Genomic DNA, 27570 nt, shown 5'->3' with positions numbered 1-27570 from the left:
AAAAAAATCCATACAAAAATGTTCATCTTCTCAATGTCTGGGTGAAAAATGGCATCCTAAACTTGATGACAAATGACTTCTATTTCTTTGTGTTTACTGGCCAGTGATTGCTTTATTTAATGTTATTTTTTGTGTATCAAATGTTTCCTTATAACAATTCAGCAAACGCCAAAGCACAATGCATTAACAGTTATCCAAATCCTGGACTGGTCACCAGCCAATTACAGGGCACATACGGACAAGTGGCCAATTAACCAAACATGTTTTTGGAATGTGGGAGGAAACCGGAATACCCGGAGAAAACCTACACCCACATGAGGAGAGCATGCAAATTCAGAGATGCCAAGCGGAGAATCCCAGTACACAGTGTATCTTCAGGGAGTATTAATTTTACCCCCCGCCCTCCTAACACCACTACCACCGTCTCCCTCCACCATTATTCTGCTCCACTGAGTAGAAAGCAACTCGCACCCCTTTTGTTCTCTACTCAAGCAGAATGTCTGCGAGTGACAAACCTCATTATAACGTTCTTCAATGTACGCTCCACCTTTAGCTGCATGTTGTAGCCTGCGGGGGCGGGAGGGCTCTTCTCCAGAGTGACCCATGTTTGCAGGCTTTTCAGTTTTACCGTCTACTCCAATGGATCACACATTCAAGGCAGGCTTTGCCCTCCATTCATTGAAATTGTTACACATAAACCGGAAGCCTTCGGGGGAAGACATCATGATGCTGTTTCATGAGTGAATATATGCAGACTTCTAGTTCTTTATGTAGCACTCGTACGGACATTTCCCCTTGTGTGAATAATAAAGACATATCTTATCTGTTGTTTATGGATGAGGTTTCCTCAATATGTTCCTCAGAGTTGAACCTGACAGCTGAAATCGCTGAGCTAACTTCAACCGTGACATTGAACAATCTTTGCTTTCAGGTCATTTGACGGTTGTTTTGAGACTACCATGGTGCTACTCTTCAGAGAAGATGCAGCTTCCAATTAGCTACCTTAAATACCCTTTCTCATGATTGCCTTCACCTGTGTATGCAGGTCAAGGGTCAATGAGCTTACCAAACTAATGTTGTGTTCCAATAATTAGTGCTAAAGGTATTCTAATCAATAAAACAACAAGGGTGCCACAACAGTTAGGCAAATCCTACTTTAGTTAACATAATGATTGCAGTGTCACGTTTCGGCATGTTGAAGACCCAAATGCAGGTAAAAATGGCTTTTATGAAAATGCTATGCAGCAGAACAACTCACTTACACACCTGAACTAAATAGACGGCTGCAAATTAGAAGCAGGTGTGGAAGATACAAAAGCAGGAAAACGGAAACAATGCAAAACAGGAAGTGGATACCAAAATAAGAGCATAAGCCAGGAACTAAGGCACAAAAGGAGTGAACTGTCAACTCCCGCATTGTGACATACACACTTTCTGTAAATCCTATAAAGTTCATTTGACTTCTCATCTATCACTGTGTTGGTCTGCTGTATGATATATTTACCTGGAATGGATGATCCCAACAACCAGACATTTAAAAAGGAACATCTTGTTAAACTAATTTGTAATAATTCATGTACAATGTAGGTTATCCGTGACCAAAGTCGATGCTCACCTGTCATCCCTCTGTCAAACTGTGTTTGTTATAGCCAGGACACACTGCAAATAAAAGAGGTCCATAATCAACCTGACTGTGTGCAATGTATTAATGCGACAGCATACACACACACACACAGTACACACACACACGAAGAATCCTCCCGCCTCCGTCAGGCAGCCTGTCTCTCCTGTCTGAATCCCAAACAAGCACACACACCCAACACAGAGCCACGCAACATTGTCGCCGCTGGGCTCTGTCGGCTAGGACTTGTGCTCCCGGTGGTTCCCGGAGCCCGGAGGGTTGAGTGAGGAAAGCGGGGAGACGATTGGCCATTCGTAGGGGTGTCGAGGATAAAGATAAGCAACATCATCCTTGCGAGAGAAGAGTTGTTTCTTCCCATCTCGCATCCACTCGGAGGCTGAGAGGCGATGAGCTGCATAACATGGATTTCCGAAGAGGGATAAGTGTCGGCAAACACCACGGTGGACGTACGAGGGTAAAACACTTTTACTACGTTGCTTAGCCGTCTGGATTAAACAGAATTTGTTTGTGACTCTTGACCACATTTAAAGGCAAAGATGAACATTGTGCTGCATTCCAAAGTTTAGTTATTGCCATGCTGGCATATAAGGCAACACTTGCAATGTTTTACAGCACATTCAAAGAACATCTTCAGTTTGTTTATTGTCTCTGCACGCATGGACCATCAGAAACAATAACTACAATCACCGTTTTTAATATGATTTTAGTGGTTTATTGCACTAGTTTGTTGTATCTCCCAACTGCTATCTTATTCAATGCATCTTTTGTGTGAGTTGTCACAAATTTCCCCAAACCTGGAAAAACTCATTTGTTGTCATCAGATGTATACATATTCCATGTGTTGTATACAGTGTAATGGTATACATATAATCCATCATATATAGTGATATGATATACAGCCTAGGTTCCTAAAGTGGGGTGCGTGGGGGTCGTGATGGTACGTGAATAAAAAAGAAAAACAATTATCGAGAGCACATGACGAAGGCAAAGGGGCAAGGAGGAGATAGATAATAATACTAACCTTTATGATGTGTGGACCACGGTTGTAGGACCCTCCAACCCTAACCCCAACCCTTACCCTAACCCTACTCTTACTCTCTAACCCCAATCCCTGCATTAAATCTTAAAACACAACCTTGTCACCAGTTCATTGTGAAAAGGCCAAACGTATTTTCGCTCACTTCCATAAATGTGGATGGACATCAGGGAAATATATTATAGGAACCGGGAAGTAATTGGCCATTTTTCTTTTATATTGTGAGAAAACGATATCTAATTTGATGCTATGTGCGGCATGAACTCAGTGAAAGGATCTGCTTTTCTTGCTGAGACATTGAAGTTGCAGGCTGTCTCCTGCAGCTTTTCATCTCACAGCTTTCTGTGGTTGCTCCCTCTAGTTCCATTTCCCCCCTGCAACATTTCAAACTGAACTTTGAACTGTCAAATGTCAGCAGATATTGCGTGAGAATGCTGAAAAGCTGAAGCGAAACTGAAACGCTGGAAAAAGGTACAAAAATCCATATTTAGAATGAACACAGGAAGGACGCTGAAGCTTGACTGAAATGCTGTGGAAATACGCTAACACATAAGAGTACATTAGTAGTTTGACCTCAGTTCAGCTGCTCTATACAACTTATTTCATCTGGACAGAATTGGGGTATGTTGTAAATGAGATTTTACAACATACCCGATAGATAGCAGCCTAGCTAGTGCCTCATAACCAAGCCAGTCACGAATCAACACTGCATTAGCCGCCAGCACTAGGTTGGGCACCATAGAGAATATTAGTAGAAGAAATATGGACTGACTTACTGCCCACCTTGGCATGCTTTTCCATGGTAGAATGTCTTGTGAGTTTTTGACTTTCTATTTCTATCTACAGGGAAGTATAGAAACATCTGTCCCACAAAGTTTGCAGACACATCTGACGAGGTGAATGGTGTCTTTTATAAATATGAACAAACTTACTCAGTCTCCTGGAGTTCATTAATAGTGTATTTACAAAGACATTGTTACAAGCTTATAAGTGGCTTAATATTTTTCATGATAAATAGAGGGCATCCTAATCGAATGACTTCGCTCTTTACATGAATTTCCTGGACATGCAGACACAAACAGGGAGAACCTTTCAACACATGCTATTGTGCTCATCATGGGGGAGATTGGGACACTCGTGCAGAGAGTTCTGTCTGGAGGAATGAGGAAGATGGCATGTGATGTGTCACAGCCGCAGCTTGTGTGCTTACATCAAAACACTATTAGTCTCTTTGTTTTTCTCTGCTCTTTGAGGCTGAGTCTTGACAACCGGCTAAGTTGGCACTTCCTCAATTGAGTCCCACGGTGAGCCGTTTGTGAACAGCAGCAATGTAAAAGCTTTGGTTCAAACAAGTTTTGAGCATATTTGCTCAACGGCGTCGTCATTAGGTATTGCAGCCGAATGTAATGATATCCAGTATTATCACATACTACAGTTCCAGTTAATTGGCCCTGTACCCTAGAAACCACCCATGAATGATACGGGAAAATGATACTGTGTCAAAGCCCAGGGCAGTGATACTGATAAAATATAGAGTTTAACCATGTCCAGTATCAGCCCCCGTAGCTGTCCACTCAGAGCGCGCTGCTCTGGTATCGTGCCCGTGAAACAACCAATCAGAGAACAGCACACGAGTGCTTAGTGCCTAGTGCTTCTCCGGTCAACAAAAAACTCAAACTTGATTAATGGAACTTTAATTGTCAGACATTGATAAGATAAGACTGTTGATAAAATATTATTGTTGAAATATTTTTGCAATTATTGTGTTTACACTGTTTAGATATAATACATGTAATAAACTGAAAATTTTCTGGAAACAAAATGGTCTTTTGATTAAATAGTACGTGATAATAAGCTCATGATTAAATAGTATGTGATAATAAGATCATCACATGGTTTGTCTGGTATCAGGCCAGGTATCATGCCCCCAAGTGTCAGTATCAGCCCGAGACCGAACTGACAAGAGTTATAAGAAAACCTGTGCCTTTGCAACAATCTCAGAACATCTCAGTGGAGATGCATATCAACTGGGACATCATTCTGAGGTATGAAAACCAAATCATCTCAGTCATCTCACTAAGTCAATGCATGGAAACATACTGATTATTGTGTCAGACTGGCTTCTTGGATCACGTCTCCAAAAGCATTTAATGACGTGTTCGTATAAATGGTGACACCTGAAGGAGTGTTTGTTTCTTCACCGAGCACCTGCAGATTGGAGTTCACCATTTCGTGTTAGTGAAGCTAATGTTGCGGCCAGTACACATCCTTTCCTAAAGAGCATTATTGTTAATGGCTGTCTTGATATGATATGAAGTCATAGTAAATACAGAAAGACAAATGGACCTCTAGTACGTTTTTTTGGTGGACAGATTCACTATTTAGTGTAAGAGAACCTGACAACTCTAAGATATAATAATCTGACATGATGCCGTTATCTCGACCAGTTTGTCACGGGCGACTGCTGTAGCTCTGATTCATGTGTGGAAGGGGAAATTTCACGTTTACTACCAGCTGGTAGCAGGAGCAGAAAATGAATTTTAAATAACCTTCAGGCACTCAAAGCTGTGAGATGGAGGAAAACACTGATCAAGCAGGGGTCCGTAGATCAAGTGGCTCAGGTGATAAAAGATGCAGCATCTTATGCCATTTTTACTAGTCTGGTCTCATTCCTGCACCGAGTGGGTGTCTGGTCTCATTCATGATTCAGTGCTTAAGGGGGTGTGCTAGACAGCGTGCGTCTGTTGCTGCCGTATTTCAGCGTGGATTTTATCTTCATCTGGACCAGGAGAGCCTTTTCCATTAATACACTTTTGAAAAATTGATGGCAGCAGAGTGATTGGTTGTAGTGGAGAGGGTCGAAGCAGCTGCCATCACTGTCTGACTGAACTACAGATTGCCAGTTTGTTAGCTTCAGCAGCTGCTGGCAAATGACAGAAGGAAAAGAGATGGCTTTTGGCTTTGTATACTTTGTATACTATATAGTTTTTACATCCACATGGAATAACCGCTTACGGAGTCAAATCATAGGGTTTTCCATCCCAGTCTCCCGTCAGTTAGCGGTGGGACAAAATATCAATATTGCAATATCTCGTCATTAGCTCTCATGATATATGCCATTTACGAAGTAAATGACTAATGTGAACATTAGTGATGTGCCATTGAAACAATATGGTATAGAAACAATATACATTTGGCCTACAAGAGATATGTTCATTCTCTTGCTGTATTGTGATAACGCACGTTGATGATGCAATCTGCAAAATTGAGAGCAACAAGGTCCAATGCATGGTCAGTGTGGCAAGTCAATATGGCTGAAAGCGAACAGAAGGATCTGGGGGGAAAATCTGTTACAACACCCATCATTTGGTCTTGATTTGTATTTAAGCCGTCCTACCATGAGTGAAAAACTATACCCTGCAAAGTGTGTGGGGCAGCAATTCCAGCAAACAACAATGACCAATCTGACCAATCGGTGAAATAAATGCCCAGGAAAGAAGTTCCCATAATGCTGACAACGACCAAAATACTGTCTATATAATCAAAGTATTACATGTTATCATGAATTTGCCTGTGATACTACATTATCATGGCATGTATATTTCAAGGGTTATAGGCGGAATAGGTGAAGATTTAGAATTTTGCAAAATCACAAATAAATTATACATGTACAAAGTATGAAGGTGCAGTGCAAGGTTTTGTTGAATTCCATGACTCTCTCTTATTACAATATGTGGAATAATTCAGCAATCCTTGTGCAATTATTCCTCCTCAAAGGAGAAGCTCTCCAGAAATACCCAGAAGCATAAAAAGTGATTTGAAACGTCTGTGTTTTATTATTAAAAGCTAACATTTGATCCTGACATTGGCACCATAATAACCGCAGGATACTAAGATGACACTCTAAAGCCCATCTCCATAATGAGATTTAGGTGGTAAAAGTGTTGCTTTTAATGGTTTGGTAGACTCAGAAGGGAGTGTACTGTATGCAAATGTAGTAAATGTGTTCACATTTCCTCCCTTCTGCTTATCTAAGATAACTTTCAAAGTTTAATATTTCACTTGTCTGTGTTTTTTACCGCTTGCTTCATGATGATTTCCAGAAAAACATGATTATTTCTGTGCACTGATTGTGTGCAGTCAAAGAAAACTGTGCCAAGATCAATGTTGTGGAAAGAGTCAGTTTAGCTAATTTCCTCAATTTATTTAATCTTTTCTCACTTTGCCACCGGCCTGTCACATGCAAATATTTCATCTGTTGCTTTATGAGAGATGATCATAACTGTCAACATGTTTGGTCAACGTTTCCTAATAGTCGATCAAGGAAATAAAGTCAAACTCCATACTAAGTCTAAATGAACTTCTTCTTCTACTTCAACAGAGGACAAGTATAAGTGTTGGAAAGGACAACTACTGCAGAATTCCCCACATTTAGGACCGGATGTGATCCCACATTGACCCGAGACCATTCAAATGGAGATGCTGTGGAAAGTCACATTGCTGCTATCGTTGCTGGACTGTCTGACAGGTACTGCTAGTCATTTTCTTCCCTTCATATTATTAGCATATGGACTATGAACTGTTATTTATAGATTGTGGTGACGGCTTCTTTGGACCGTAGAAGAGATGGCAATTGAAAGAAAAAAAATCGGTGTTGTGGCACCCAGAGGCATTCAAGCAATCCTTCCGATTTAAGACCCATGACATTGTCTTTTCAGTGGCATCTTCAGGCAGCCTATCAACATTCTTTCAGTCATTAACTGGAAAGAATAACAAGATTCCCATCTCTGAAAGTACACCGTCTCTCTTGCAGTTGAGCTTTCTGTCGTTCAATTTAAAGGGCATTTTCATTGTTACCCAAATTGAGATTGCATGGGCCGTGGTACAGAAATCCTTCCATTGATCCTGATTTTAACGAGACACCTAATTTGCCTCCCTCTTGCAAAATGTTCAGGGTCAAATGTGAGCGAGCTAAATTAGGACTTTGTAGTTGTGAGCATGGCGTATTACAGAGCGACTAATCTTTCATGTTGTATTGCTCCAGATTACCATTACCTCCCTAGCAGCTGGGATGTCAAATAATTAGCATCTGTGTGTCGTTCATATCACAGCATGCATTTGTGCTGCATGTCCACACCGACACACCAATTTAGCAATTAGAAACACTTATCTTGAAATCCGATACACATCAGATGATGTGTCCATGTCATAAAAAGGGATATTGATAGTGGACATATAATATATAATATAATCTCTTACATTACACTTGCTGTTGTGTCTTCTACAGTGTTTCATAGACAAACGTAATTTGCTTCTATCTACATGTTTGAACAACAGTGGCTTTTCTCGGCCCACTTGGGCATTTCTGCTGACATGTACTGTATATTTTGTTCCTCTACGTAGGAAACAAAGTTTTGCTGAGGCCTGTGTTCACCAAACAACCCGGCAGTGTTGTGTTTCCCCTTCAGCATGGGAAGCACCGAAGAGAGGTTGTGTTTAGCTGTGAGGCCCAGGGACATCCACTCCCCTCCTACAGGTAAAGCCTCCAGGCATCACTTACAGTAGCAGATCATTTTGAAAGGGTTTTGGCCTGAAGGGTATGTAACATATTTAAGACCTGCTGCAGTCAAAAAGGAACAGAGAAACGTCTTATAATAAGATATTGAATACTGTTGCCAACCAAAACAGCAGCACCTACAGAGGCATGGAACAGTCTCTCAGATCATTCCAAGTGTGAGGATACTGGCTGTAGTTACTGACATATTATATATTATGAGTTAGATATTGCCTTCCACTCTAGGAACTATGACAGAACTATGTGTGTTTGGACTGAGGGAATTATTTGTGTCATTTCAATATATAGTATCCTTTGTTATGGCTCACTGAATCTTTGTCCTGTATGCTTTACATTCCCAGGTGGAGGCTAAATGACTCTTTCATCGCAATGACTCCGGGGTCACGTTATTCCCTCATTGGAGGGAACTTACACATTGCCCATCTGAGTAAAGCAGACAACGGTGGCATCTTTCAGTGTCTGGCATCAAACTCATTTGGCACCATCGTCAGCAGAGAGGCCAGTCTTCACATTGCCTGTACGTTCAGAAGGACTCTATTCTTCTTCAACTACTCGCAACTGCCTAAACAAGCTCATATCTGACAGAACGGCTGTGGTTTTTCTTTTGTGGAATCTCATTAATTGCAGAGAGTCACATTGGAGCCCAAAGAAGCTAATTCACACACATCCAATTTCATGGATCCGAAAGCACTCAAAATAGCCCGAGCAGTGCAATGGTGAAGCACATGGAGGTGCGGAGCTGTGATAGGCTTGATAAGAAGATCCAAGGGTGCAGAACAGCTTGGCTTGTCAGGCATTGTTGGCTTTTAGTGTGTCTCATTTACACCCCGGCATACGCCACATGAATATCGATCAGAAGAGTTGTGCTCTTTTAGAGTTGGGCACATCGAATATTTTCTAATGTGACAGCCTGTTCTTTGAAAACAGTTCGTCACCGATCGTCAACAGTCACAAACTGATCCCTAATTTATCCTGATTTAGGATACATTTTCCCTTCTGGAAATAATGAAAATAACATTCATCTGTTCCAAGGTCCAACTGTCACCATTGTGAAATGAAATCGGTGCATTCACTTGGCTTAACAGCACTAGCTATGTCAGTTTCTATGTGTCGGCTACAGATGGGTATTCGCCCGCCCGACCTGCAGTATCTCCTTGAGCTAGAGGCAAGAACATGCAAATTGTTCCAAGATTGCGGTGTCATTGTGCTTTCAGTCAGTAGGTTGTCAACATGTAATTGGCCTCCATACAAGTGATGTTTCAGTCATTGTTTAATCGCAACTGGCCTGTGTGCAGTCAGTGGATGAAACACAGAAAGTGATAACAATGTGCAATTGCAATTAAACTTACTCATGTGTGACTTATACCAGAGGAATTGCTTTCTGCAGCAGTCAGTAATATTTAAGGACTTTAGAGTGCCATGTCTGTTGTTATGGAAACATGCTACATCAAATCACAGCCTTAAACTGTAGGCAATAGAATCAGATATACATTTATGGAGAAACTAGTTCCTTGCCAACTATTTCCTGAGTGACTACTCCACTCATTAGTTCCTCAGTAACTGCTGTATTTTTGTGTACCTTATTGTAAAGTGATACCTAATTTCAATCAAGGCAGGTCTTGTTTGCCTTGTGTGTTTATAGCATTTATGAGAAATGAAATGATTATTTCCCTTTGTTGGTTGTTCTTCCTACAAATAGACCTAGAGAATTTCAAGGCTCAAAGAAGAAATCCAGTGAGGGTTCGTGAAGGTCAAGGAGTGGTCTTACTCTGTGGTACACCCCTTCACTCTGGAGGTAAGATAGACATTCGTGGTTCAAATAAAACTATGTTTGCTATAAAACTACTTTGATACACCCAGATTTCCTCCACATCTGATAAAACCGTGGGAGACTCGTAATTTCCTTGTGAGTGTGTCGCTCACAGGTGTACCTAGCCACAGCCGCTCGTGCCCCCGCGTGTGTAGGGTGCGATTGTTTGTGCATTGGCGATGGGTTTCACCAAATGCACCAAACAGACCTTTGTCCTGATTGAGTCCCTTGGCATTATTTGAACATAATGCACTTCCGTATGCTTTATTTACTCTGCATCTATCCTCCCGAAAGGAGTTAATTATAGGGGACTTTGCTTGATTGTGAAACTGAAGTTAATTAATAATCTGAACATCACATATCAGTCATCTTACAGTACCACAGCTGCCGACACTTGGTGTTTGCGATCCAGGCTGGGGGACAGATGACTGCGGATGTTATTTTGGCAGATTGTTGATCGACCACCTCGTCGTCATTCTGTCAATGTCTGGGCAAAAGCTGCAGTTTTTTATAGCCAAACAAAAACATCACAATTCGGGAGATTTGTAGCATCATTTGAGATGTCTGTAAGCAAGGGCAGGTCTGGAACAGTTCGATCTGAAGTATCCTTCTGTGGCAGTATGTCTGAGTATCAATCAGGAAAGTGTCACAATAGTGTAAAAGTGTCCTGTAACAAATTACTCATGCCATTTGTTACGAGTACAAACTAATTTTTGTTTAGCCTCTAACCGCTCTTATTTTACCTTGACACTGACTTGTGTCCCAGATGTTTGTTTTCTAAATCACACTCTGTTCCACTGTACCTGGCCCATATCTGCCACATTGGACATTTCATCAAGATTGACCTGCTCTTCGCTTTTAATTACATTGTCATGTTAGTGCCGTTTATGTTCAGCACAAGGGTCATGACAATTAGGCAAATTGTTAAAGGGGACCTATTATGCTTTTTCCACTTATCTGACCTATAAATAAAGGAAAAATGTTGTATTCTCATGTTAAACGATGCCAAGGTTTCAGGTAATGAGGTTTGCGATGAAGCTCTACCTCGGGCAGGCCAGGTTGCCACACGTTACCACTCTGTCCAGCCAGCTCCTAAACACTTTTCAATTAGCTCTCCAAACACATTATTTATTATTATTCATTTATATACCCACATGTGAGAAAGTAGGGTTTGTTTGTAGTTAGGAAGGACGTTGGGCGTGTGACCAATCACAGCGGAGTGAGTCTGCCTGGAGGCGGGCTGTGGGTGGAGTAAATTTAAACAGACCATTTTGGCGGGAAGCACAAATCCAAGGAAATACAAAGAATAGGTGCAGATTCTGGAAGGTCTAGAAAGTTTTATAATAACCCTTTTAGAAAGGGTTATTGTGTGTAGCTGCACTATAGGAGTCCATGATTCAATACAATGGGTCCAAAAATCAACATAATAGGTCCCCTTTAAAGAGGTCAAGAATATATATATATATATATATATATATATATATATATATATATATATATATATATATATATATATATATATATATATATATATATATATATATATATCTCATTGACGCTTGACATACACAAGTGAAACCAATTATGAGAAAGGGTATTTAAGTTGCATCTTCTCTGAAGAGTAGCACCATGGTAGCCTCAAAACAACTGTCAAATGACTTGAAAGCAAAGATTGTTCAACATCATGGTCTAGGGGAAGGATACAAAAGCTAGCTCAAAGAGTTCAGCTGTCAGGTTCCACTCTGAGGAACACAGTGAGGAAATGGAAGACCACAGGCACAGTTCTAGTTAAGGCCCGGAGTGGCAGGCCAAGAAAAATCTCAGATAAGCAGAGGCCAAGGATTGTGAGAACTGCCTTTAAGTCACATGGTTGAAAACCAGCAATTAAAAAGCCTTGACACTGTTAACTCCTAAGATAATCTAACATAGCATAACCCAGGGTGTATATTTGAAACACTGAAAATACTGACTACACACTCAAAGATCCATAAAAGTGGGAAACAAGTTGGGGTAAATCCTGAAAGGACAAAATTCATGATCAACAAAACATGGCCTTACAAAGAGAGCTGCCTCATCTCCCTCCTGAGAGGATTTAAGTATCCCTTATGTGATTCAGGGAGCCATTATTTCACTTTAACAATGCCTCAAAGCCTTACTGACAGTTACAGAAGGTAGTAAATCTGTGAGGCATGAGTATTGCATTTAAAAAGGTGTCCAAACTTGTACGTATAAAATGTTGAAATAGTCGTCTCAAATGTTGTCCTGTATTTAGGTTACATGTGTTTTATGTTATCCACTGCTTTGTGAAGGTCTGAATAAGTGTGGTCAGATAGACATGGCCTCTTTTTGCTAATGGAAACAGGCCTTTTTATATATCTACTCAAGACTGCAATGACTCATTCTCTTTTTTGGTCTAACAAAAAAGATTGTTGTTGTTTGGCTGCCAACAAACAACACAAATGGCTTGCAGGGATATTTCCCATGCATGTGCGTGACCTAAGCCGTTTCATGGAGTGAACTTGCGCGTTATGAATAGACATTGGTAGCCACGGTTAATGGTTGTTCCTGTCAAGGGAGCAAACTTGCCAGCACACACTTTGAACCAAGCTGTCCTTGTACTTTTGCATGATATAATACACACTTGATTTGTTATGTCCTTGGCCTGTCATGTTCTATTTTTCTTATTTTCCTCGAATGCTATGACAGGGGAATTGATGCCGTCTGCTCATTATGCACAGGCTAAAGAGAACTTGAATGAAATCTGCCAGTCACTATCATCCAGTTTTTATATTATTCCATTACAGTCCTTTCACAGGATGATCTTATGTCAAATCATCAAATAAAACCTCAGAGTCTTTAACTTTCTGTTTCCTGTTTATCATCATAAATCTTTAACTCATCCAGAAGTTCTCAGTTATCTTCTATGATGTTCTCCAGGGCACAGACATGTTATACTAAACAGCAGGCACGATTGTGCATCAGTCACTGACAGTGTTTTGTTTTGTTATTTTTCTTCTGCTTGCTCCGTGGTTTGGCTGTGATATAAAGTCAGTTGGAAAACTGCTGTATTATTAGAGTTTCTTTTTTTTTTAGAAGGCTTCATGGTCCCAATGATGTGCATTGTTAGCTAGCTCATAGTAACTTGTTTTCTCATAATATAATGTACAGAAAAGGGTCATATATATGTGTTCATGCTTCACATAAGGATTTTGAATGATTCCAAAGAATTGCAGTTCCCCTTTAAGAGGAGTTTCCAAGAGTTAGTTATTGCCTTACAAAACAAACATGAGAAGTTTAAAATCCACTCTGCGCAGAACTGGAGCCTGTCTACGAGTATCGGTCAAAAGTTGTGCAGCAGTATTTTGTAGCATTTGTGAGAACTAATGAACACGTGCATCGCCATTTCAAGATCTGGCTGACTAACAAAGGGCTTCACTTTAGCCAGAAGGGGGACCTGGAAAAAAATAGCTGGAACAACAAATTGTTTGGGTGGCTGTCACCCAGATTACTAATGATGGATTAGGGGGGCAAGAGAGTCCAGGTTGGGAACAGCACCAGTGACCAAATTTTCCTTCAGCACATTAGGAGGTATCACGTCCAAACAACAGTAAGAATGAATCTTGCTAACGATGTCTGTAAATTGTGCCAGAGAGATTTGACAGCAGCTACGTTATCAACGAGGAACTTGGGAAAATCGTAACCGGTATAACTTGAGACCTGCGACAGTCACTGTTATCACGATCATAGTGAATCCAACATAGTGATTAAGTCTGCAAGAGTAATTGCAGAGCCATAGTTATTCATTTCAGTTTTTAATCAGCGAAGGCTGGCACACTCTGTTCGATCCGCTAATTGCTTTATCTCCAAAGGCATGTCTTTAAACCGAAATGGCTGCAGATTAATCACATTCTGCCTGTTAAGCAGGTCTCAAGTACATTTACAAAGAGAGCACATATTTGAATGATGCACCTCACGGCTGCTGTGTTTACAGAGCTTACCTTCACGTGGATCTTCAACGAGTACCCATCATTAGTTGTCCAGGACGCACGCCGATTTGTGTCCCAGAAGACAGGCAACCTCTACATTGCTAAAGTGGAATCCTCCGACGTGGGCAACTACACTTGTGTTGTCACCAACACAGTCACCAAAAGCAGTGTTCAAGGGCCTCCCACACCCCTTGTGCTTCGAGCAGATGGTAAGAATAACACCACGGGCAGAATATTCACATTTGGTACAAGTGTCTATCTATGATAGTGTCTATCTTCTATTGACACTATCTTTTATACTCTTGACATCACAAAAGAACAGTTTTGCAACGCCCTCTTAAACCGAGCATTTTGAGCCATCCAGAACTTCTTTCGGGGCTCACTTCCAAATCTGCAAATCTCCTTATCTGAAATTCTGGCATGGTTTAACACCAGAATCCAACATTCTAACTACATTTATAGGTCAGGAAAGTGGAAAAAGCATAATTGGGCCCCTTTAATATGAGTCAGTTTACAGAAACAGTATGTGGTATGAAGGATGCACTATGAAAAACTACTACTGATAAACAATTCCTATTCCCTATGTTAAACTAGTTACTAAGTAGAAGTTCTTATTAAATACTCTATTTTAACGTGATCTAAATAAACTGCTTGATTGATGTGATTATTTCAGGTCATCCTTCTGCCGTTCAGAAAGAAAGGCTCCATAGCGCCTTTCAGACTTGTGTGACACCAGCTCTCAATTTGTCTTTGCAACCCCAGGTGTGATGGGTGAATATGAGCCAAAGATTGAGGTGCAGTTCCCCGAAGTCGTCCCCGTGGCCAAGAGCTCAACTGTAAAGCTGGAATGTTTTGCACTTGGAAAGTACGTCTACCTGCGTCTTATTATTTTACCCTCATGACTCACAGCTACTTGCACCAGTATACTGTAAACGCTCTCGTAAAGTGTACAGTGTGGGTCGATTGCATGCGTCACCTACATCACAAACGTCACGTTGTCAGTCAGCTGACATTAAGCTCCCCTGCTGATTCACTGTTGCAAAGTAAGTGGTGAACAGACCGTGTGTCTCAAGCGACATACGGACATATTGCATCACAGCGCATGAGGTTCATCTTGCTATAAAAAAAAGAAATAAAAGGAAAATGGTTCCATTGGAATTATAATGGTTGGACTATCATATTGTGCCTTTTCCACTCCTCTAGCCCAGTGCCAACCATCAGCTGGAGAAGAGTTGATGGAGCCGCTTCTGGAAGAAAGGTGTATATCAATAAAGCCAACGGAGTATTAGAGATCCCTTACTTTCAACAGGAGGATGCAGGGATGTATGAATGTTTGGCTGAAAACAACAGAGGAAAAAACTCTGTCAAAGGAAAGCTGTCGTTCTATGGTGAGTAGGACTTCTAACTCGTCCTAAATTATTATAGGCGTTGTATAAAATAATATATCCACTGATTTTAGAGGTTGTTAGAAAAATGAAAAATTCACTGCAACTGTTTGAAAATGGTACAGTGTTTGGACAAGTCCAGACAAAGTAGAATTTGTCCTCATGAATCGTGTAGCTTTTAGTAGATCCAATAAAAGTTGATGTGTGGCAGTAAATTAACTTATTCCCAATAGCTAATTTCTGACAAGCTCTTCATTGTACCAGCAGCTAGCATTGGGGGCAGAGCTTACAGATTTATATCCCCGTTCAGGGAGAGGTGATTTGGTCCTCACCAACACTGTCACGTTCAGGCTTGTCGGCATTACATTGCCACCCCTGCATCCACAGAGTGGGACCCAAATGCAGGTAAAAATATATCATTTTAATAATAATCTCACTCAGCCGCAAGCAGCAGTAGGAAAATGGCAACAGTAAAACAAACAACAATGATCCAACAAAGGAAGGGGCACACACCTGAACTAAATAGACCCAACTGAAACTAGAAACATGTGTGCGTGATGAGGTAAAATAAAGCAGGCGGACACAACCCAGGCCAAACAGGAATCACAGGAAGCACTACCAAAATAAAAGCATAAAACAGGAACTAATGCATGAAAATGGAAACAAACTTAACTGTCACACAGATTAACTCAACACTGCAGTTATGGCTCATAGTCTGTGGGGAAACTTGGTGGGGATGTGCTTAAATTGCTTAACCATATCTACGTAGATTTCTATCTCATGTGAGGGAGGATATGTTTCATAAGGAAGGAAGAAGGAAGCTTAGTTCAGCTGGTGGCATCCTTCTGTGTTGGAGCGTTGTGAGTTGTATGTTTGGGTGGAATGCTGCCGCACTTTGCTAGCAATCTTGAAAAATCTTTTAAAATATACTTTTCACCTGCATTTAGTCTGGCTCTTTACATATCGGTGTCGCCGCCACAACTCCGCAATGCACAGACGAGACAAAGACATCTCTAATTTTACCTGTTGATATATACATTTTTTTTCTATATTTTTGTGAAGTTAATTTCAACGATGGATTAATTCCAGAGCCGCTCAGTGGTCAAGTGGTTAGCATGTAGGCCACACAGTCAGGATTGTGATTGGGAAGACCTGGGTTTGATTCTCCATTTGGGCACCTCTGTGTGCCGTTTGCATGTTCTCCATGTGCATTTCTTATCTTCATCAGGGCCCGGGGGGTCCAGGTCTTCCCAATCTACTGACTATGTGACCAACATGCTATAAGTGTTCATTTACTGTTTTGTGTCAGCTGCACCTCATTTGACTGAGAAGCCTCCGGATGCTCAGAAGACTATTGATGATACTCTGGTGTGGGAGTGCAAAGCCAGCGCTAAACCCAAATCCTCCTACCGTTGGCTGAAGAATGGTGAGCCTCTGGACCCAATGGAGGTAAGGGGCCTTTTGGGGAGAGAAACACTGTACTGTAATTATGTGGCAAAAATATTGACAATAATTCTAAGCAGGCTGCATGGCGGTCGAGTGGTTAGCGCACAGATCTCACAGCTAGGAGATCAGGTTAAATTCCACCCTCGGCCATCTCTGTGTGGAGTTTGCATGTTCTCCCCGTGCATGCGTGGGTTTTCTCCGGGTACTCCGGTTTCCTCCCACATTCCAAAAACATGCTAGGTTAATTGGCCACTCCAAATTGTCCATAGGTATGAATGTGAGTGTGGATGGTTGTTTGTCTGTATGTGCCCTGTGATTGGCTGGACACCCGTTCAGGGTGTACCCCGCCTCTCGGCCGAAGACAGCTGAGATAGGCTCCAGCACCCCCGCGACCCTCGTGAGGATAAGCGGTAGAAAATGAATGAATGAATAATTCTAAGCAAGATAGCTTCGTATAACTTTTGTTGTGTGCCAATTGCTTACAAAATTCAGTCCCCATGGTTTTCAGAGCTACATTGCTGGGTACTTAGAACACAATTAAGAAAAAGTGCCACACGGATGCCAAAATATTTGTATCTCTGCATGAAGGCGGAATAACAACTTCAAACTCCTTCAGTGTGTAAGGACCAGTCTGTATTAAATGTGATTGTATTGTACTACACGTGGTTGGTATTGTTGAAGGAGACAAATAACTCCATGTTGATATGAAATAATTATTCTGAGTTGTTTGTACTTGGCAAGAAAACATCTACTTTGATATGGACGACTTTCTCTGGACTAAATTTGGCATCAGGTGAGAGGGCAAGTGTCTGCAATTATGATTTATTTTGGTCATCTACCAAAGACACTGTGAAGAATTAAGTGCTCTATTACTCATATTACTATGTGTATTAAGCCATGAACTTGCACAACACTGTTCAAAGGGCCTTCTTCACGACATTCCTAACCAAGCTCTCGTGATTGATTTGTAAATAGCACAGTACGAATTCCGCACGGCCGCCTGGCCAGGTAACACTTTCCCTGTACATGGGACTGTATTAATGAGCTGGGGAGTTACCATTTTCCAAAGGCCACCATCGACAGGAAAAGCAGTAAATCAATTTCCAAAACCAAAGGTCAGCGATGTAGCAGGACAAGAGAAGTTGGGGCCGCGGTGAGAACTTGTTATTCCTCATTAGAATGGATCTGTCCTCATCTTGCTCTTTTTTCTTTTATCTCACCCTCTCTTGGGTTTTCTTTGAGCCCCTTTCAAGACTCAGCCCTATTTTCCTCCATCTTTCTACACCTTCCTGTCACATTCTGGGAGAATAAAATGGCTCCAAGGAGGGCTGTCTCTCAAAATGTCACCTGGGTGAAACAAGACCCAACCCGCTCTCAACTCTCATGTCAGTGCAAGTGTCGACTTTCAGTCATCAAGAGTCTCAGCACACATGCGGTCTTCTCACTACAATTTGGGTACAACGGTGTCTCCCTGAAATAGTGCCGCTATCAGAGTAGAGTCAGAGTAGAATCTTAACTAATGCTGCATAGGAAGCGGACAAATCCCAGTTTTGTCTCCAGATATTGGGATATAACCACCACTGAGTCTCAAGGATTTGTCACAGCACTGGGTATAGAACACCATAGCTCCAGTTAAATGTATCATATAGCAGACCAACGCAGTGATGGATGAGAAGTCAAATGCATTATCAGGGGTGCCCAAACTTTTTCATACCAATGTGTCTCTTCAGTCTCTGTCAACTCATTGAGCTTTTGGAATATGTCACCAAAAAATGACCACATATCTGTTGGACAGTCTCCAAAATAGTACCAGGATGAAGGTTATTTGTATATAGCGTTGACTTTTTCTGCATACTTTCATGTGTTGGTAATTTCTATATTGTGTTTCTATATGTGTATGTTTAAAACAGGACAGAATTCATGTGAATAATGGAGCATTGACCATCAATAGCTTAAATCTGGCTGACATCGGGATGTACCAGTGTGTGGCAGAGAACAAGCATGGCAGAGTCTTCACCAACACTGAGCTTCGAGTCATAGGTAAGAAGATGTTGTCAATTGCATAAATTACGCAGTTAGCATGTTTTGAGACTGAAAATGGTGGCCATTGGGCAGGTCTAGCGCACAACAGTTCCACAGCAACAACACTTGCGATATAAGAACTCATTGGGATGGCTGTGTCTTTCAGCATAAGACGTGTGTTCCAGTCCCCAGTTAAAAAAGGCTGGCAGCAAACGAGCATCTGGAATTTGAGATTGAATGATGCTGAGACGAGCGGTTTGTCCGCCAGATAAAAACAGCCTTTCATGTTAGCGCTACAATAATAATATATACAATAATACAAGTATGTTAATTAAATTGAACACTGTTGCCGTTTTTTACTGTTTTTTTTTTAGATAAAAATTTGTATTTTCCATTACGTCCATTGTTAGCTAGCTTATGTTAACTTGTTTTCTCACACAATGCACACAAACAGGAAAGAAATACACGTTCATGTTTCACATAAGAATTGTGAACGATGGGCAAAATTCTCCAAAAAGTAGAGTTCCCCTTTAAACCTAGATTGTGATTCAACGCATTTAGCTGATCTAATTAAAAAATATAATTTAATTTTACAGCTTTCTGAAGAGCATGAGCGCATACAAAGCAGCACCTCAGTAATTGAGGCCTTGAGGAGCAGCAACACAACCGCCCTCTCATTTTGCATTCTTTCATTTTTGCTTCACAGCCCTCATTTTTCATGCATAATGTCCTTTTTAGAGGAAATGCATGGCATTGGAAACCCACTTTCTTTCAAATTAAATATCCTCTTAAAATGATTGTGACTGTGTGAGCATGTATAGATGTGTGTCTTGTGTGCAAGGAAGTATGTATGTATGTATGTTTGTATGTATGTATGTATGTATGTATGCCGTTGGTGTGTTTACAGTGCTTGGTGTATCCGGCCTTCTTGGGTCCATCAGAGGAGTACTGGAGAGCACTCTCAATGGTTTTATGTCAAACATCAAAACCCATGTTGGCAGTGACAGTGTGCCTTGGAGGGCTGCAATTAGGAGGAGGGGCCTTCCCAATCTAAATCAGTATAGTGTTATTTCTTATGTTCTGTTAGCCTTTATTAACCACAGTTTCTCCTTGACAAACACTATGTTCGAACATGAGGGTGCTTATAAGAGCACCAGGATACCCGAGGCCGGAGGTGTGAGGTGCAAGAAAATGGATGGGTGGATGGCAAAGAAAGAATGGGAGCCAGCTTCCATGATGAATGATGATGAATGACATGTATGTTTTTGGATACGCTTTCACTCAAATGTACTTCATAGCTCTCGCCCTGTCATGTTTGCTGACAGTAGTTCAAACCACGTCTCTCATTCTTCTTCGTTTGTGTATTGCACAATACTTTAACGTCTCCATTTTTTTTTCTTTTCTTAGCTATTGCTCCAGATTTCTCCCAGAATTTGTTGAAGACCCAGACTCTTGCCCGACTGAGTGGTGATGTTCTGATCGAATGCAAGCCCAGAATGTCTCCCTGGGGTGTGATTTCGTGGAGGAAAGGAAAGGAAGCCTTAAGAGAGAGCTACAGGTACTCGCTAGCGTTCACTCCTATAACTTGCAACAGCGCATTTCATCAACACATAATTTGACTTTTGCCTGCTTGGTATTCATGGTGACAAAGCACTGACCTCCAGCAGACGCAGTACACTTTGATTTGCATAACCTTTTCTGCATGCCACCATTTTCCCGATTGCATTCCCTTTAACTCAATTGTTCTAAGGCCTGCTGGTTGTGCTAGGAGCAGGTTCCTCCACTGTTTACATGAGGTAATTGGCCGTTCCTAGACTGCTGATCCATCAGCTCATTAGCAGCATGTTAGGTCTGCAGGGTTATTTGAACGCAAGGTGGCTGATGGTGCAGGCAAACACTGAGACACAGGCGAAATAGGAGCAATCCCCAAAAGGCCCGATCAATGGCAAGCTGCTGAATAACATACCTTCCTCTGCGGTAGTGGATGTGGCATCCAGGGAACCAGGTGGATGCCTTGTTTTATTAGAAATCAGGTTGTGCAGATCAATGCAATACCTCGGTGAGCAGGGAAAGACAAGAAAGATAAAGTGTTAATCAGACATTGCTCCCAAGGAGGGGATCATTATTGGATGTCCATTCAGTGAATGAACAGGATTTGTTTCCAGGAGGGTAGTGGGAATGCTAATCCAGGTGGTGATGATAGCTTTACAGATGCCATCCACCACTTTTTTGTAAACAACATGAATTAATCATGGTTAATCACCATGAGCTACTATGTCTGAAATAAGCACTTATACTCTATTTGATTCTTAATAAAAAAATATTAATATTAATATAATTAATAATTATTTGTACATATTTGCGGGGGTATGCTAGACTATGTAAATCGAGCTAAAAGATACCATTAAAAATCTATTTGTATAAAACAGTTTCCTTAATAGTAGCAGAACATTTGAATCCCACTTTAAACCATCTTATTATGAGAAATGAGGCGTTGTGTTCAAAGACTTCACATAATTTAAGGTAAATTACATTTTGTCAGTGTATTTTCCAGCATACTTAATGTAGCAAATTGTACATCCGCATTAAGAGTTAACAATATTCACTTCATGTTTGTTTTTATTTGCCTGTTTATTTTTTACACACACACACACACATTATAAAGCCGAAATATGGTACCTTGACCTGTAAAATTTGAAATTGCCATTACTCTTTTGGGACATTGTCATAGGCAGGTGTGTTCTGGAAAAACCTCTCATTTATCAAACTGCGTATATAAAATATTGTGGCATATGCGGGAAAATGCCAGCAGGAGGCAAAGAACACCTGCTTCAACCTGTGCCGATTCCCATTTCTCATTTCATATGGGATTAATTGCTAGGATGGCTCAGCAGCTTTTATGTACTCAGATATCCACACCACAGGGTGAGCGCGATTTTCCTCATATCCCCCCCCCCCCCGCTAGAATGTGTGAAAAGGTGCTCTAATACCAATGGCAACCCAGGACACAGTCGTTAAAGCTGTAAGATGTTTTATTTGAGGCAGACCAATAGCATCAGCATCTTGTGCTGTGAAATGATGGACACGGCATGCAGATCCATCCATCCTTAGGGTCGCCGGTATGCTTGAGCCTATCCCAGTTGTCTGGACTGGTATCTCCTGACTATGTGGCCTACATGAATATTATCCAGTAGAACTGCTCTCAAGTGTTGCATACCAAATGTAGACTTTGCACTATAGCAGCATGTCTTCCAAACCTATCCACTGCGTCCTCGCTTGTTAGAATTTAGTTTCTTCTGCACAGAAATGGAGCTGCTACCAATGCTGTTACAACAGTGGCATAGCAGTAATCCATCCCACTGGCTGAACTAAAATACCTATAATTCCTTCTAATCTTCCAGGGATAATGTTTTCAAGGATGTGGAGCAGAGAGGTACAAACCAGCTAAGAATACTGCAGTATCTGTTGAGTAAGAAATGGCAAACAACGGGTGTTTCCTTTGCTGTACAGTAACAAGATAGCCCCTGCATTTATCTAGAGAGCTCTGAGGTTAATGTTAAAATGTTCTTGTCTTTCTGTGTTTATTTCAACCTGCAGTCTCAAACATTCATAAAAGCAATGCAGTGATTCATTTTGAGCATGTTGGCCACATGATGGGAAGACCTGGGTTCGAATCTTCTCTTGGCCATCTCTGTGTGGAGTTTGCATGTTCTCCCTGTGCATCCGTGGGTTTTAATGGGTCTTAATTTGTCCTCATTCTTAAGAGTAGAGTGGGCCTTTGAAGCCATGCACAATGGAACTGCTTTAATTTATGATTATGACGTAGTAAATTGGGTGAGCGAGCACATTTTTTTTATTTGGGCAAATATATGAAACATTACAGTGTATTTCTTACATCAATCAAAATATAACTTTCCATTATTTACATTTGTATTCAGCTATCTGATCAGAAGCCTAAAAGGAGTAGGCTGAAGCAAAAGCTGAAAATGCCTACCTCTTTTTGCAAGATATAATCATATTCATGCCACTGTCTTGTTTTCCCCTGTTATTATTATCATTGTAATATTATTGTTATTATCATTATTAGCATTATTGTTATAATCTTTATCATTATTACCATCGTTATAATCATCATTAATATTACCATTTTCATCATTATAGTTGTAACAATTTGGCCTCAGTTTGTGTATTGACTGACCGCTGAAGCAATCATTTACATATTAACCATTAAAATACAATGACATAGTATGAGTAGATTCCCTTGTAAAGTGCCAGTACATTATTCTTATCAAGTCACTGCAGAGTAATCAAAGTGTAACACTTAATGCTGAGGTCCTCCTTATGTCACATAGCAGCACAGGGAGCCAATTAACATTCGCTGAGATAAACCGCAGGCTGAACTTGAAATGCTTTAGGACAGTGGACTTGCTCATTCCAAGCAATTTGAATGCATGTGAATTGACAGCCATGCTGCCATGCTAGATTTCACTGTAATGTTCTTAAAGCAACACTGGTGAAGCAGCACTGCCAATGGGCCTAATGCTGTATAAACTCTATATACTCCTTATCACCCACAGAGTTACTGTGTTGGATAATGGAAGCCTTCGTATTTCCAATGTTTCAAAAACGGATGCTGGTCTCTACACGTGTGTTGCCAGAAACCAGTTTGGTGTAGCGAGCAGCACCGGCAGCCTTTTGGTGAAAGGTAAGATTTCTCTTACATTCATCTCTTTTCACTTTGTGCGTAAGAGATGCATGACACTCAGCCGATCCTCAGTTCTAAATCCCTTTAGAGATTGGACTGATATACAGTCCAATTAGTTGATGCTCAAAGGCTGCAAGAAACCAAACATAAGGCTCATTGCATTCTTATACCTTGGTGTTGATTTAGCTTGTTTACTAAATTCTAGCCAATTGCATGATCCCTTGCTTCCAGAGTGTACGTAAATCATTCTTGTGATTCCATCAGGAGTTTATGTCAACACTGCATTGATCTCAAATGAGAAAGAGAAATTAAACCGAAAACATAGTATTTAGGCACTACTTGATGAAAATGAGCACACTGAGGTGTAACCACACAATTTACAGCAATTTCTATGCAGATTCTGATGGCATTATTAAAATCCAGATTGTACAAAATGTCTGTTGTGTGTTGCGAAAACAGAACTGCGCCGAATGAGGATTATGGTGTGCAGAGCAATACTGTATGTTGCGAATGAGGGAGCCAATTTGTGATTTCCCCCGCAGTCATAACAAGGAAATGAGTGTGGCAGCTCTGCTATCAGGGGCAGAAAGTTGCTCTCATTTTGCATCGAGGTCTGAAACTTTCCCTGGACTCACCTAGAATGCACCACCGCAACCAGCCAGCTCTCCTTAGCTGCTGTGAGATAAATAACCTGCCTTGTTTTGACAGAGCTGAATATAGATCTTTACTCCCCCGACATGCTGCACTGACTCCATTGTCTATTTGATGCTTGCAACATGGTAATGGTTTTATTTCATTTGAACATGCATCAGATTACAATTGAGTGCATCCCATAATCAGTTCACAGTTCCACATGTCCAAAAGGAGTAGGAGGAAGCAAAGCAATCAGTAACTGTTACATTAGTTCACTTCCTGCCTTTCTAATATAATTTAAGAATTTTTTTAATTAATTTTAATTTTTTTTTCATTTTTGTGTTTTTTGTATTTTTTTATTTTTTGTCAACATGCATGGAGAATTCATCACAGACTGGACTCTGGATTTATCTCCTTTGTGGTGTTAAAATGGGCAACCACATGAGACAGACTAAAGACTATGTTGGAGCAGAAAATGCAGATAGACTGGACCCAGGTGTTTTTTTCCCATCACCACTGCAGCTGTACAGTGATGTATAGGAACCTGCTTTAATTTTTCAACTCACCGAAGAGATGCGATATTTGCTCACTGGCAGGCCAAATGTAATTTATTCTGAGTTGGCTGAATATCTGGGACAAGATTGAAGAAAATATATTTGCAGTTCTGGTCATAAAGGTTTCTGGTTATAAAAATGGAGCATTATGTAAAAAAGTAAGTGAGTTGAGAGAAGAAGATTTATATTTGTCCACAAAGTACAGCCATGCAAAAAACATATCAATCATGACTAAAGGAAAATGGCTTATTTAGCATTTTTCTGACCCACGACTTCCTGCTTCCAGAGTCGACTGCGATCACCAGCCCGGCTGGTCATCTGGACGTGACTGTGGGGGAAAGTATTGTGCTGCCATGCCAAGTGTATCATGACCCCACGCTGGACCTCAAGTTCACCTGGTTCTTCAACGAGCAGCTCATCCACTTTGGGAGCACCGGGGATTATTTTGAAAGAGTTGGGGGGGTAAGTGTTTGTTTTTGTCTGTAAAAGTCGCACACAAAAAGCACTTCACATTCATGTTTATGATTGATGTCTTCTGCATCATCTTCTTTGACAGCGCTCTGCCGGCGACATAATGATCAGAAATATTCAGCTGAGGCATACTGGAAAATATACATGTGCTGTTCAGACCAAGGTGGACAGCGTGTCCATTGCCACCGATGTGATGGTTCGAGGTAAGATGAAGTTGACATAAATATATCATCGGCGCAACCATTTTTTAATTAATTTGATCTATAGATAAGATTTATTGTTCTTTTTTCAGGATGGAATGATTATACAGCAAACATCTTCAATGATTCATAAAATCTTTGGACTTACTTTGAATTTTCTTTTATCCACACAGTGTAAAAATGATGTAGACATAATCAAATAAATACATATTCACCATAATGAGTGGAGCTGAAGGTTCTAGAATATCTTTTAACGCTATTAAGTTCCTGTCTGTGATTATGATTTGCTGCTGCTTTCTCTTTGTCAGCTGAGAGGGATTTGTTTGACAGCACTGGGAAGTCTAAGAAGGACAATTTTCACGTTTTACCCACTGGCAAGGTCTTCTGGAGCCATTTCTAAACAACTGCAGAACCCAAGATAATCAAAACAATCGTATGTAATTAAGTTAAATTCAAATTATTTGGCCGTGCCACCACGCTGTCATGGTCTGGAGAAAGGCTCCAACTGTCACCCTGAAATAGTCATAATAAATACTTGTACTCATGATGAGTATACGTCATCGTTTAACCACATCTGTACATTTGAACCAAAAATAGTGTTTACATACTTTCATCTATATATTGCACTGTGTGGGTACTAGCTTGCAAACTCTCGGGTTGTGCTTGAAGCCCATTCTAAAAACCGTGAATATAGATATGATTACACAATACTACATCTATAAACAACAGGCTAATTATCCCTTAGGTTCTCCGGGCCCCCCTCAGGAATGTCAGGTGACAGAGATGACAGAGACCACTGCATTTTTGACATGGGGACCCGGGATGGAAAACCACAGCCCCATTCTCAGCTATACCATCCAGGCCAGGTCGCCCTTCTCTCTCGGGTGGCAGGCAGTTACCACCGGTAGGTCGGGTTCCTCTGGCGCGGGTCTCCTTTTGAAAAGTCACATATGGAATACCTAAAAACCTCACTGACTCAGAGGCGGATCATTCAGGGTTGTGATGGGTTTTAATTGTAATGTGGTGTCATGTCTCTTAGTTCCCGAGCTGCTCGGAGGGAAGCAACTGTCAGCCACTGTTACAGACTTAAGTCCCTGGGTGGAGTACGAGTTCAGGGTACTGGCAGCCAACAGCATCGGAACAGGAGAGCCCAGCGAAGCCTCAAGAAAGTCCCGCACCAAGGACATGCGTATGTACCGGAACACAGCCATAACATCCTCTCACCGCCAACATCTGCTGCTTTGATAGTTTAGCACATTAGATATGTAAAAGTCATCAAGCACAGCATTGGACCCACATGGCATAATTCAGTGCATTTACTGCTATACTGATTTGGGGGAGCATTACTTGTCTAGAGCAGTGGTCCCCAAACGTTTTTGTAGCACCCCCCGCTTTTGGAGATACAACTATTTTTCAAAACGTAATAATGAAACGTGCTCATGGTAGCCCAGTGTCCCCCCCATGTCATAGCGCCAGCCCCCCTCTTTCCATGACAGTTCCAAGGGTGACGCCAGCTAGAGTGAGCGGTGGTGGTGGAGGACGCTCAGAACTGGTCATCACTTGGGAGGTAAACACATTCAGTCATATTGTTATTGTGAGTGAGTGAACTGCACTGTTTCTTTACGTTGCAATCGTGTGTTTTTAGGTGTTAATAAGTCACCTCATCTCTCCTTAGCCTGTTCCTGAGGAGCTGCAGAGTGGCCCCGGTTTTGGCTATGTGGTGGCCTTCCGCCCACTCGGCACACAGGGCTGGATGCAGGCTGCTGTCACATCCCCCGATGCCTCCAGATATGTCTTTAAGAATGAGAGCATCCCCCCTTATTCCCCTTACCAGATCAAAGTTGGGGTGTACAACAACAATGGCGAGGGCCATTTTAGTCCTGTGGCTACCATCTTCTCAGCTGAGGAAGGTATGTGCAAGAAGTTCAGCAACACACATACACAATATAGCCTCAGAGTAGTGCAGCAGACTTTCATGTGTGGGACAATAGTGATACATCAGTCAGGCTTCCACAGCTGACTTGTGGGGTCGCGCTCCAGCCGCGAGCCTCTTGTGACCGTTTGTTGATGAGTAAATGCATGAAACATTGAAACATAAACACACT

The 27570-nt window shown here is 41.2% G+C and overlaps 1 protein-coding gene across 3 annotated transcripts in view; it reads left to right on the top strand.

Moving 5' to 3' along the window:
- The first annotated feature begins 1781 nt into the window (after positions 1–1781).
- The window catches only part of cntn3a.1 (contactin 3a, tandem duplicate 1), a 29523-nt gene continuing 3734 nt past the window's right edge, over positions 1782–27570 (top strand). For all 3 annotated transcript variants that reach the window (XR_009131823.1, XR_009131822.1, XM_058084191.1), the window contains exons 1-18: positions 1782–2096; positions 7060–7206; positions 8082–8214; positions 8595–8770; positions 9953–10048; positions 14055–14258; positions 14812–14914; positions 15253–15437; positions 16744–16883; positions 18791–18920; positions 20310–20460; positions 23480–23607; positions 25081–25256; positions 25351–25468; positions 26211–26369; positions 26505–26654; positions 26962–27032; positions 27141–27375. Coding sequence is in view for 1 of the 3 variants with exons in the window: in XM_058084191.1 (XP_057940174.1) it covers positions 7152–7206; positions 8082–8214; positions 8595–8770; positions 9953–10048; positions 14055–14258; positions 14812–14914; positions 15253–15437; positions 16744–16883; positions 18791–18920; positions 20310–20460; positions 23480–23607; positions 25081–25256; positions 25351–25468; positions 26211–26369; positions 26505–26654; positions 26962–27032; positions 27141–27375 (2410 nt within the window). In the remaining 2 variants the exon portion in view is untranslated. The remainder of the gene's footprint in view (positions 2097–7059; positions 7207–8081; positions 8215–8594; positions 8771–9952; positions 10049–14054; positions 14259–14811; positions 14915–15252; positions 15438–16743; positions 16884–18790; positions 18921–20309; positions 20461–23479; positions 23608–25080; positions 25257–25350; positions 25469–26210; positions 26370–26504; positions 26655–26961; positions 27033–27140; positions 27376–27570) is intronic.

This window comes from Doryrhamphus excisus, chromosome 10 (genome assembly GCF_030265055.1).
Source record: "Doryrhamphus excisus isolate RoL2022-K1 chromosome 10, RoL_Dexc_1.0, whole genome shotgun sequence".
In the NCBI taxonomy this organism is placed as follows: Eukaryota; Metazoa; Chordata; class Actinopteri; order Syngnathiformes; family Syngnathidae; genus Doryrhamphus; species Doryrhamphus excisus.
This window is presented reverse-complemented; position numbering and strand designations above follow the sequence as displayed.